General features: G+C 41.8%; 1 protein-coding gene across 1 annotated transcript in view; it reads left to right on the forward strand.

Annotated features, from left to right (window-relative positions):
- The window catches only part of acvr2ba (activin A receptor type 2Ba), a 28,182-nt gene extending 25,745 nt beyond the window's left edge, over nucleotides 1–2,437 (forward strand). Inside the window, exons 8-11 of the mRNA XM_084747352.1 lie at nucleotides 1–109; nucleotides 241–379; nucleotides 912–1,042; nucleotides 1,172–2,437. The exon at nucleotides 1–109 is cut by the window's left edge and continues 6 nt beyond it. Coding sequence (XP_084603478.1) covers nucleotides 1–109; nucleotides 241–379; nucleotides 912–1,042; nucleotides 1,172–1,393 — 601 coding nt within the window. The 3' untranslated portion in view covers nucleotides 1,394–2,437. The remainder of the gene's footprint in view (nucleotides 110–240; nucleotides 380–911; nucleotides 1,043–1,171) is intronic.
- The last annotated feature ends 9,398 nt before the right edge of the window (nucleotides 2,438–11,835 follow it).

An 11,835-nucleotide genomic window follows, 5' to 3' on the forward strand; every position in this document is an offset into this window, starting at 1 on the left:
TAAGAGTAAGAACATCATGTTGCGTTCAGACCTCACGGCGGTGATCGGAGACTTCGGACTCGCCATTTGCTTCGAGCCGGGGAAACCACCTGGAGAGACGCACGGACAGGTGAGCTGCTCTGACTGAAGGTGACTGTGGAGATGATGAGTGTGAGTTCAACACTGAGCATTGTTTCTCGTGTGTCTGTGTGTGCGTGCGTGCGTGCGTGCGTGCGTGCGTGCGTGTGTGTGTGTGTGCAGGTAGGGACCAGGCGTTACATGGCTCCTGAGGTTTTAGAAGGAGCCATCAACTTCCAGCGAGACTCCTTCCTCCGAATCGACATGTACGCTGTCGGTCTGGTGCTGTGGGAGCTGGTGTCCCGCTGCAAGGCTGCTGATGGTAACACACACATGCACACACACACACACAAACACACACAAACACACACACAAACACACAGCAGCTGTGGTCACTGTGGCTTCAGTCAGTTAAAATTCCAGTGGTGACCAGTTTAACCAGTTTGCAGAAAACTGAAGTCACATCTGAGTAAATAAACCAAACTCACGTCACTTTCAGCAGAATTAAACTGTCATGTACCGTCAGGGATGGAAAGTAACTAAGTACAAATACTTTGTTACTGTACCTGAGTAGTCTTCAGGTATCTGTACTCTATTTATTTTTCTTCATCTGAACACAAACATCTGAACTTTCTCCTGCTCACATTTTCCAAACAGACTCATTACTTTAGTTTTAAAGACTCTGAGGTGAATTATTCCCCGTTAACAACAAAACACGACAAAAGCTACATGAAAGATATAAATAAATGAAAAAGATGGAAAAATGTAACGATGAAAAGAGGTAACAACACCTGGCCGTGTGTGTGTGTGTGTGTGTGTGTGTGTGTGTGTGTGTGTGTGTGTGTGTGTTACAGGTCCAGTGGATGAGTACATGCTGCCGTTTGAGGAGGAGGCCGGTCAGCATCCATCACTGGAGGACCTGCAGGAAGTCGTCGTCCACAAGAAAATGAGACCAGCCTTCAAAGACCTGTGGCTCAAACACAGCGTCAGTACAAACACACACACACAACTAAGGAGGGCGGAGCTTAGCAAAGGGTCAGTTAATATTTGTAATGTGAATGTAGTCGTCTGACGTGTTCCTTGGTTCTTCTTGTTCTGGTGCTGCTGTCTGCAGGGTCTGGCTCAGATCTGTGAGACGGTGGAGGAGTGCTGGGATCACGACGCCGAGGCTCGACTGTCGGCCGGCTGCGTGGAGGAGAGGATCTCCCAGATTCGCCGCCTCACCGCCACCATCACCCCGCCTACCTCCGACCACCACGCCCTGATGGTCTCCACCCTCGCACCCGTTCCCATGGTAACCAACGTGGACCTGCCGCCCAAAGAGTCCAGTATATGAGGAGAAATTCAAAAAAGAAAACTTGTTTTGGAGGCCTGACGTTAGCGGTGGTTTTCCTGAAGTTCAGTTCAACTTCCTGTGAAAACGACCAAATTCACAAGAATAAACACACACACACATCATCTTTTCTCAGTGGAATTTTACGACCGAAACCAGAAATACGGCGTGAAAGCAGCTGCTATTTGATCTCTTTGGACTTTTTGAACTTTTCTTTGGTTCTCTCTCTCTCTGTCCTTTTGGACAAATATTACCAGCACACGTCCTCGTTTTTCTCGTCTCAGTCTCGAGCCATTCGTGTCTTTTATTTTTTTAACCAAGTGTGTGTGTGTTTTACGAGAAAACCAAGCAAACACACACATGTACACATACAGGAAAACCCAACACTGAAACGCATTCAGGTCCCGACTCAGTGAATGCTCTTCTCTCTCCAGGTACCTCAGCGACCACTTTCAGTACTTTTGCAGATTTTTTACCATTCTCCTCGTGCATTCTTCTTCTACTCCTTCTCCAGATCTGGACTTATCTTCCTACCTGACATCTTTGCGACCGCGTCACCTAGCAACCGCTTACCATAAACCTACCATTGGGATGTTTTTTCACAACAATGCTGCAAAACCCTTGTAGGAACGCGATGACTGTTACACAACAAACCCTGACTGCAAACTTTATTTATAACGTTTCTTTTTCTACCTTTTTTTGGACTCTTTTTCTTTTCTACTCTCCTCCTGTGACCACGCGCTACTATTCACACACAACAAACCTTCGGATCCAACGGGTTGTATCCAAAACGACAGGAAACAGGAAGTGAGGTCAGAAGGAAAGACACGAAAAACAAAAACCCAGAAAGACTGGATGGAGTTTGTTTTCGACATGAAAGTTTCTTTTCTCTTTTTTTTGTGTTCAGCTGTTATAATTTGAGGTTGAAGACTGAGAAAAGTCCGGCAGGATCGCTTTTCAGGAACCAGGAGGCAGATGTCTTGCATGCAGAGATTTGATTGGCTGACGGCGCTCAACCACAGCATTTTGGTTGGCTCGGAACTAAAACTTCTCAGGTAACCAGGTCTACAGGGGTCGGAGGGGTTGGGGGAGGGGATCCGATGTGACGCAACGCCGGCCACGAGTTTCCGCAGTCTGGAAGGGGCGGGACCAACAGCATGTGGGAGGGGCCTATCTGAGGGTGCTCAAAGCCTATCGGCTATCCAGAATATGTAAATTTGCAAGGTGCCCAAACAAGGGGAAAACATGATACCCTAAAAAAGGTGCAAGACCTCATGATGCATAGAGTGGTTTATGCATTCAGGTCAGTGTGTGAGAGTGTGTGTGTGAGAGTGTGTGTGAGAGTGTGTGAGAGAGTGTGTGAGAGAGTGTGTGAGAGTGTGTGAGAGAGTGTGTGTGGTACCATGTGAACACAACAGTCACATGACGTGACTCGTGATGAGTTTTATTTTCTACTGTACGCGCTGATTGTCTGATGCTCTCTGGTTGTGTTACCTGAGCAGAGTGAAGCATCTGTGACCTTTGACCTCCAACGTCGGCCCCTTCTGCAGGAGCTGCAACACTGCAGGACTCTGTTTAAAGGCACAAAACACCTTGAGTTAAGAGTTTCCTTAAAATCAAACACGAAACACCCTTAAGTCTTCCCCTTAAGGTTTCCTTTAAATGTAAACTGAAGTGTTTAAAGTTTATTATGGCCTTAAACTTAAGGAATCTCTTAAAGTTACTTCAACCACTTCACAAAGAACTGAGCAACAAAAGTAAGTAAAAAAAAAGTTGAAGGTATCTCTGAGTCTGTCTGAGCAGCAACATGGCTGAGTTTATGGAAATAAATCAATGTTTGGAATAAATTCTGGTTTTATTGCACAACATTCAAAATGAGAAGGCTAAACATTAGCTAGCTAGGCTACAACGCTGGCTAAAGTTGGTAACACTTGATATTGAGGTGCTTGTAATAAGTGTTAGTTAATGGGTAATAAGGCCCTTAAAAGGTCCCTATTACATTGATATGTTGATAAGACTACACAAGTGTTAATAATACTATAATAAACATGTTTGTGATTTATGAGACATTTATAAGCATTTATAAGAAACTATAAGAACAATTGTTAATAACAGATACTTTTGAGTTACGAACCTTTACTGAACTTTTGTTGTTGCTTTATTAAGATTTCTACACACTTTGTTACACATTTATTAGCAGTTCTTAGCAGAAGAAAAGGGTCTGAAAATTATCATAACTAAAATATCGTGTAAACATTAACAGGCGCATAATAAAGGATTAATTAACTTTAATAAGCATCGTTTACACTTTAGATCCGGTATCCCCCAAATGCACAGTTAACTCTAAATGTCTTATAATCTAACAACAAACATCTTTATTATGCCATTATTAACACTTAAACTTATTAACACATATGAATGTTAATAAACATCTTATGAGTGTCTTATTACCTATCAACTACTGGTTATTCAAGGTTAAGGAGAAAAAAAACTGAAGGTGTTTTGTGCAGCCGGCAGTTTGCAGAGGTTAAAGGTCATCAGTCCTCCTCACTCTCCTCCTCACCTCTTTTTCTTTTGTTTTGTTTTTTTTTTTTTTCTTCTACCGGGACCAAAACCGGGGCATCCGTCTGTCGCCCCGGAAACCGGCCGCAAAGAGTCCAGTTCAGAAACTCGCTTCATCCTTCGTCGTTACTAACAAAAAGAAGTGGAAACACAAACCAGGAACTGAGTGTGGTTTTGTCTTTGTACGTTTTTGTGTTTTTCTCTTGTGATGCCATACATGTAACAGTGAATGTCTATGATGCTGCTGCTGACCATGATGAAGATGATTCAAATTCAAAGATGAATATATTTCTGTATATTCCTTTTTATTGTTCATTTGACTTTCGGTGCATTGAACACATGCAACTCTCTGTCTTTGTACGAAGTCAGTGACGCGACAGGAGGCGTTCGAGGGGCGTTCGGCCGCGTGAAAAAGAACGACATTGACTAATAAACAAGTGTAAAAGATAGAAAAAATACATCAAAACAATACTGCTCATGAACCACAGATCACCTCAATACACCAGAAATACCTCAGAAGACTTTTCTACGTGTTCTGTTTCTATATTTTATTAGTTGCTTTGACGACTTGTAGTTACATGATATTTTATTGTGAGCGTTTTATTCTTTGTTGTTTTTACTCTTTGATTAGAGAGGTTAATTTTTGATTTTTACATAAAATCTCCAAACTGATTGAAGAAGAAATGCTACCAGGTGACGGTGAGACTCGAACCTCCACGTTGTAAATAGATAATAAAGTGTTTTTTGTTTTTTTGTTTTTAGACTGAACTGAACTGCCGATATCATAAAAGCACCTGGACTGAGCTGGACTATTTCTATCATCCTGTCCTCGTCTCCTCATGACTTCCCCTTTTGTCTCCTTCACTTAACTCAGCCTCCTTATTCCTACTCTTATTTCCTTTCCTCCTTTTCTTGTTTCTTACCCTCTCCACTTGTGTTCTTAGCCACTTTTCTGCTGTTTGCAGGTGTTAACTTGTTTCCTTTCCTCTTCTCCTCTCTCCTTTCCTTTGCTCAGCTACCTCTCCTCTTTCCTCACCTCTCCTCGTTGCCTCCTTCTCCTCTTGTTTTCTTTTTCTGTCTTCTTCTTCTCCTCACCTGTCTTGTCTTTTGTTCCTTTTCTCCATCATCTCGCCAACGTCCTTTTATCTTCCGTACCTCTCATTGTCTTCCTTTCACTTCCTCTTCTCTCTCGTCTTCCATGTCCATCAGATAATTCCTCTTTTCCTTCCTCCTCACTCCTCGTTTCTTTTCTCCACTCTTTCTTCTGTCCCTCTTGTCGCTCCCTCTCCGTCTTCTCCCCGTGTTGTTTTTCGGACGCCGTCAGTGTCGTGCCTTTATTTGACTTCATCTCTGGAGCTTCCTTCTCACTTCCTTCTGTCCTTCCTTTGAATGTAAAAGCTCAAGTTTTCCAAATATCACACCAAGCTACTTTAGAATCAAAATACACTTAGAATATATGATTCAACTGAAGGAAATGAGGCCTTTCATGAAGCATCAGTGACATCTCGTCTTTGATTCTAGATTAGGGTGACCATACACCAGGTGTACTAGGTGTCGTGCACGCTTGTATGTACGCATCATCAGGATAAATTTAAATTAGATACATGAAATTGTATTATTTTAAATTAAAATGATGAATCAGGTAAAAATACTTCAGTGTTTAGCACACCTGCTGACTGAGGGTGAAATGAATTTAATAAACTGCCTGACAACAACACCAGGCTGCCACAGTATAACGAGGTGAGTTGGTCTGATGTAATTATCACCCAATCACTTTCTGTCGCTGTCAGCTGACAGGCAGAGTATTTCATGATCACCACACTCGCTGATCTTCATCTCCATCCAGCCTGTTTGTCCGGTGCACTGCTGCACAGACGGAGGAGACACAGTCCATGTGTCACACCTGCCACCTTGCACATGTTATTTTTTATTCAAAATTCAACTGAGGCTGTAAAATACTAAACTGAGGGTGCAGTATGTGCTTTTGCACCTCGTAGCCTCTTTAACTTTGGTGAAAACCAGCAAAATGTGGCAGTGAATTTTGAAATCGGATGTTTTAGTGTTTTACAGATGTCTGTCGGGACGTGGGACACCCAGCTGGTCACCGTATTCTAGATGACGCAAATTCATTTCAACAACTGAAATCACTGAAACAATATTCCAAATGTATTTTCCTACTTGTATCCAGGTGTGATCTCGATGTGACTCGTAACCTTCTCAGACAAACTGACAGACTGACCAGATCCAGGTGTTTCCAGGTGTTTTCAGGAACATATTACCTCATTAAAGCCACTCGGGCAGAAACAGTGAGCGAGGGACGGTGGGAAGACTCGGGCGATGTTATCGTTCAGGTTTGGGGATGAGAAACGTGGGCTCATTTTCACATGCATGGATTAGTAACCAAAATCCTCAACAAGCTGTCGTTTACATCAAGATTTAAAACGAAACATTAACCAGAAACGTGTCACACTGGGGGGGAGGGGCATCTTTCTACATTCAGCATTTAGACATCAGAACCACTGTTAGCATCGTTAGCATCCCGCAGTGAAACCAGTGGGCCAAAATAGAGGGGGACCAATGTGTTGAATGCTAACAATGCTAAAGTGCTAGTTTTAACTAACCCAAGTGCCAATACAGCAGACATTTCCCCTCATGATGTGACGTGCTGACTGGAGCAGAAAATCATTTAAAATACGCTGATGTTCTTTCACTTCATATCAGTCAAACCACTCCTCCTTTTTTCACCCCAGAGTTAGCTTGTACTGTTAGCATTGAGTTGGCTAACATATCACACTTGTATAGCAAAGAATAACGGTTACCTTCGTAACTTCATGGTGACTAAATACACCGCCAGCTAAAGGAGTTTGATGTGAAAAGAGACGACTCAGAGTTCAGAGTTGAGGATGTTATCCGCCGGATCAAAGTCAACATGGCGGCACTTCCGGGCTTCCACTTTATAAAGGAAAAGCTGTGGTCTGAGTCCTCCTGCTTGACTTCACCAATGTCCACCAGACGCTTTAGGGGACAGAATTTGGTCATGTATGTCCACTGTGATGGAAAACTCTCACAGTCAACATAAAAGCAGCTTTTTTATCAACTTTTTTTTTTTTTTACCTTCCAAATTCGTTTTAAATGATGTCCTGAAAAGATTTTTTTTTTGTTTTTACACGTTGTTACATACAGCTGTACAATCTGCAGCCAGAACATCTGAATCACGTGCACACATACAAGGAATTTGACTGGTTTTACATTGATCTCAATGTACTTCCCCCGTTCTTCAGAATGGGGACGTCTCATGTCCTACCAAAATAAAACAAAAAAACTTTACAAATGATTCATCCTAATACTGTAATTCCAAACTAAAACATGATGTAAAGAGCAAAATGAGAGAGATCTCATGAGGCACTGACCAGATTTATGTATTCTACAACCAGGATGTGACGGTGGAGTCGTTCGAGTGGGAGGACACAGCGAGCGGCGTTTCCCAGGTTTCTCCTTTCACAGCATTTCAAATTAAAAGCCACCATTTAAAGGCTTGTTTTCACTTGTTGTTCAAGTGACGCTTCCATTTTTGTGGCCAGTCAAGTGCCTGTAGGGAGAAATCAAGAAGTGGCTGCCTGTTGATTTCTCCTGAACATCTAAAAATCTTTGTTGATTTTAGTAAACATGAGCCTTAGTCAGTGTCAGAAGGGCAGTTTAACGTGTTCTGTGGTACAGTTGTATGTATTTGTACTCACAGTGGACCCCTTGACTTTGGGAAACCTTCCTCCTCCTCCTCCTCCTCGGCTCGTGCTGCAGAGCTTCCAGCCTCTTTTTGTCCCTTTGACTCTAAGCAGAATAGAATTTGAGTTATGAGCCGTTTGATGAATTTAATAAAAGTTCACACACAAAAGACCGACTGTAGACAAAGATGGACGATCTGTCTCCAAATCCCTCTGATACGAGCGCTGCCATCTGGTTCTGGTGACGGCCTTTGGAGCCGGAGTCTGTGCAGTAGTGATCGGGGGTGGAGCTGTGGTATCGAGGCCCCGCCCACACAGCCGGTCGACTCAGTGGCGTGAACCCCCTTTTTATATCATCAAGTAACGAAAACCAAACTGATGAGAAAATGAACATTTGAACAAACATCAGCGTGATAAGAACCAACTAAAACGACAGAAATCATCTTTGGGAAACATTTATTTGATGTATTCGTTGATTTTCTTTTTTGTCCCGTCTGCTAACATGGAGGGGGCGGGGTTTATGACCAATACTGCAGCCAGCCACCAGGCGGCCATCCAGATGTTTAGGCTCCACCTTTCGGGAGCTCTGTGTCATCCATCTTTATGTACAGTCAGTGTTTTTATCCTCTATCAACCTTCTAGTTCCACGTTCCCAAGAATGGGTGGGAGACAAAACACCAGCTGGACATGGTCTTAGCCATCGGTGACATCATTCCTAATCATTGGCCAGAGGAGCTGCAAGGGGTTTCCCAGGCATGTTGTCAAGGGGTCATCATGAGCAAATTGCTGCTGCGTTTCTCCCCCCGGGATGAATGGGGGAGGGGTCAGTGACGCTGCAGAGGTCACATGACTCCTCCTTCCCTTGTTATCCTGAACAAACCAGGTGTGTAAAGATGGCCGCCTCGTGTTCTGATGTGGCGTCCTGTCCCACAATGCTGAGCAGTGTCTGTGATGGTGGACAGTTTAAAAAGAAAAAGCAAAGCAAAATATATTTTATATTATTATTAAAAAGCTAGCATCAGTTTACACTGTATTTGGAAAATAAGCCAGTAACCACTCCATCGACAAAATCAGTCAAATACAATCTGCAAAATCTTTTTGGAGCTCAGATTCAGTCAAAAGAGCACAAAATTCTAAAATATGAAAGTACACGGAGTATTGATAAATGTCAATAATGATGACAAACCCTGTGTTCTTTTCAGAACTCATGAAAAAATAAATAAAAATAAATAATAAAAGATTAAGTCAGTGCATTGAGACAAACATATAATGTTTCCGTGTGGGACTGTTGTGATTGGTAGAACACAGGAAGCTATGATGATTGGACAAACCTGCAGAATTTGATGATTGACAGAATATTGATTCTTTCAGGACTTCAAACTTTTCTTTCTACTTAATAAAAACCTGAACTAAAGTAAATTATAATTATTCAGCTCGCAGTGACAGAAGTGAAAGTGAGAGGCAGCCATCTTTACAAAACCCATCCCTCTCCACCAGGATGATGATGATGATGATGATGATGATGATGATGAAGGTGTGAAATGTAAATCTTGTACCTTATGTTTCACTGTTGTAGATCAACTGTAGAACACAGACATAAACTTGTACTACTGATTTAACAAATATGCTCTAAAAAAGAAAAAGAATCTGTCTACAAGCTGAGAACTGGATTTCATTACTGTAAAAAAAAAAAAAAAAAAAAAAAAAAAAGATGAAAAACCAAAACAAAAAAAACAAAAACAAAACAGAACCAACCCTGTGTTTTGGACTGAAGGATTGTGGGAAAAGCTGTTCTTGATTCTGAAATATATGAATATGTACTGTGTGTACGGATACAGCAGATGGAAGAAATATGTCCAGGCAGGAGGAAATAACATTTTTAAAAAATAAAACCCCTCCCCCAGGTACTGTCCACCCTGTTCTAATGCTGTTCAAAGGTTCCAGTGGGTTTTTTTTCATTTTCTTATTTTATTTTTGAGGAGCGACGATCACTGTAACATAGATGTTTAATTTGCAGTCCAGATGAAAAATCCCCCGTTAGGAATTATCTTTGTTTTTTAAACTGTGGTGGTTTGTAGAGTAAAACTCGACATCCAGACATGGAGCTTCTGCTAGATCTGCCTAGGAAACAAAAAAAAAACAAGTGTGTGTGTGTGTGTGTGTGTGTGTGTGTGTCTCTTCCTGCCTATTTTCATAAATCTCTTGTAAATCTCTTTCTGTCTCTATCTTCCTCTCTCTACCCAGAGCCAGGATCATTATTGTATGAATGAATATAGTTATAGTCTTCACACACACACACACACACACACACACACACACACACACAAACTGTTACATAAAAATCACTGTAGAAACAGAAGGGTTATTTCAGTTTTATCTTTTTGTATATGGAAATAAACAATAAATACTGTCAAATCATTTTACACCGACTTCAGTTGTGTTTTTTCTTGAAAGTTGGATCAACATGTCTGGAGCTTCATGAAGGACGATTTATCACAGAGCTGTTGGGTTACAGTGGTTTCTCAAAGTGCGGCCCGCAGGTCAAAGGCGGCCCTCAGCAGCGTTTTGTGCAGCTCCACAACGTGACATGAAATGTTTGCATTAGATTTTAATCAGCTGTGGTCCTTTTCAGTACTTTCACACGACTTGGTTACTGCTTCCCCTCTCAGGGACGGATTATGTGCGAGTACATGGACAGCTGCAGACACCACAGAGGACTTCAGTTCTGTTTATACTGTCCTCTGGAGTCAGCACGGGGGACGCGTTCCACACATTTACAACAGAACAGTGTGACGGTACATGGATCTAGTGCTGTGTTTCTCAGCCCTGGTCCTCAAGAGACTCACTGTCCTGCATGTTTCAGATGTTTCTGTTCCAACACACCTGAGTCACATGATCAGGTTGTTGTCAGGCGTCTGCAGAGGCTTGATGACGAGCTGATCATTGATGACGAGCTGATCATGTGAATCAGGTGTGTTGGAGCAGAAACATCTCAAACATGCAGGACAGTGAGTCTCTGAGGACCAGAGTTGGAGAACACTGCTCCAGTGAGTACAACAGATTGTGGCCAATGAAGATAAATACAGCTTTTTTTGTTTGTTTGTTTTGTTTACCTGTTATATATATATACTCTCACACACACACACACACACAGTTGAAATGATATACTCAGGTGGTCTGCAGCAGCACACGAGTTCTATAACAGAGAAAAGTCTCTCATTGAAACTGATGACAGAGGTGAAAAACAAAGAAATGACTATTTTCAAGGAATAAGTGATAAATGATCTGTTCAAAACGTGTGGTTTTAATGTAGGTCAGTGGTCCAATGATGGAGTAAATTAAGATGGCGACTGACGACAGTGCATTATAGAGTTTATATAGGAGGCTGAAATTCCAAATTTGGTCATAAAACATTGGTTCTTGTTGAGAATGATGCTGCGTGCAAGAGAACAGCCTCAATAAATGATCCAGGGTTAAATCATTTTTTATTATGAACTCAATGTAATCAGAACAGTTGGTTTTAACTTGTCTAATTATCACTTTCAGAATTTATAAGTTGACTAAATGAGACAGAATCAGTTTTCATATGAACATTTAAAGTGGTCCTCAGCCCAGGAGACAGACTCTTTCATTTTATTCATCACATCATAACTGTTCTCAGATCAAACTGATCCAGACCACAGCTCTGATTCAGAAAGCAGGTTTAACAAACTCTGACTCTGATCCTCAACTCTGACTTGACTGAGCCTGAGACGTTAAACTCCGACACTGTGAGTCACCATGGTAACGGGTGTCCATTTTAAATATGAACGAGAGCCGATGTGAACCACGACGTTCGTCTTTAAAAACAGGAGCAGAGAAAAAAGTCAAGTTAACTCAGTTCTATTTTATTCAGTCATTATTTATCACACTTGAATTTTGTAACTGGGTGAAAAAGTGCTGGAATCTGACCGTATGTTACATTTGATTTGAAATATATTTATCGGCTGTAACCTGATGGGGACAAAATGAGACAGAGTTGACTTATTGACCTGATTGTAAAGTCACAGTGCCACACAGTAAGAACAGACTCTGCAGGCGTCTCCGTTCAAACCGACTGTACGTTTTTAGACGTCTGTTTCTGTCTGACATTGATGACGGATGATAAAAGCGTTCATGTTA

This window comes from Lutjanus erythropterus, chromosome 21 (assembly GCF_056507025.1).
Source record: "Lutjanus erythropterus isolate fLutEry1 chromosome 21, fLutEry1.hap2, whole genome shotgun sequence".
Taxonomy (NCBI): domain Eukaryota; kingdom Metazoa; phylum Chordata; class Actinopteri; order Lutjaniformes; family Lutjanidae; genus Lutjanus; species Lutjanus erythropterus.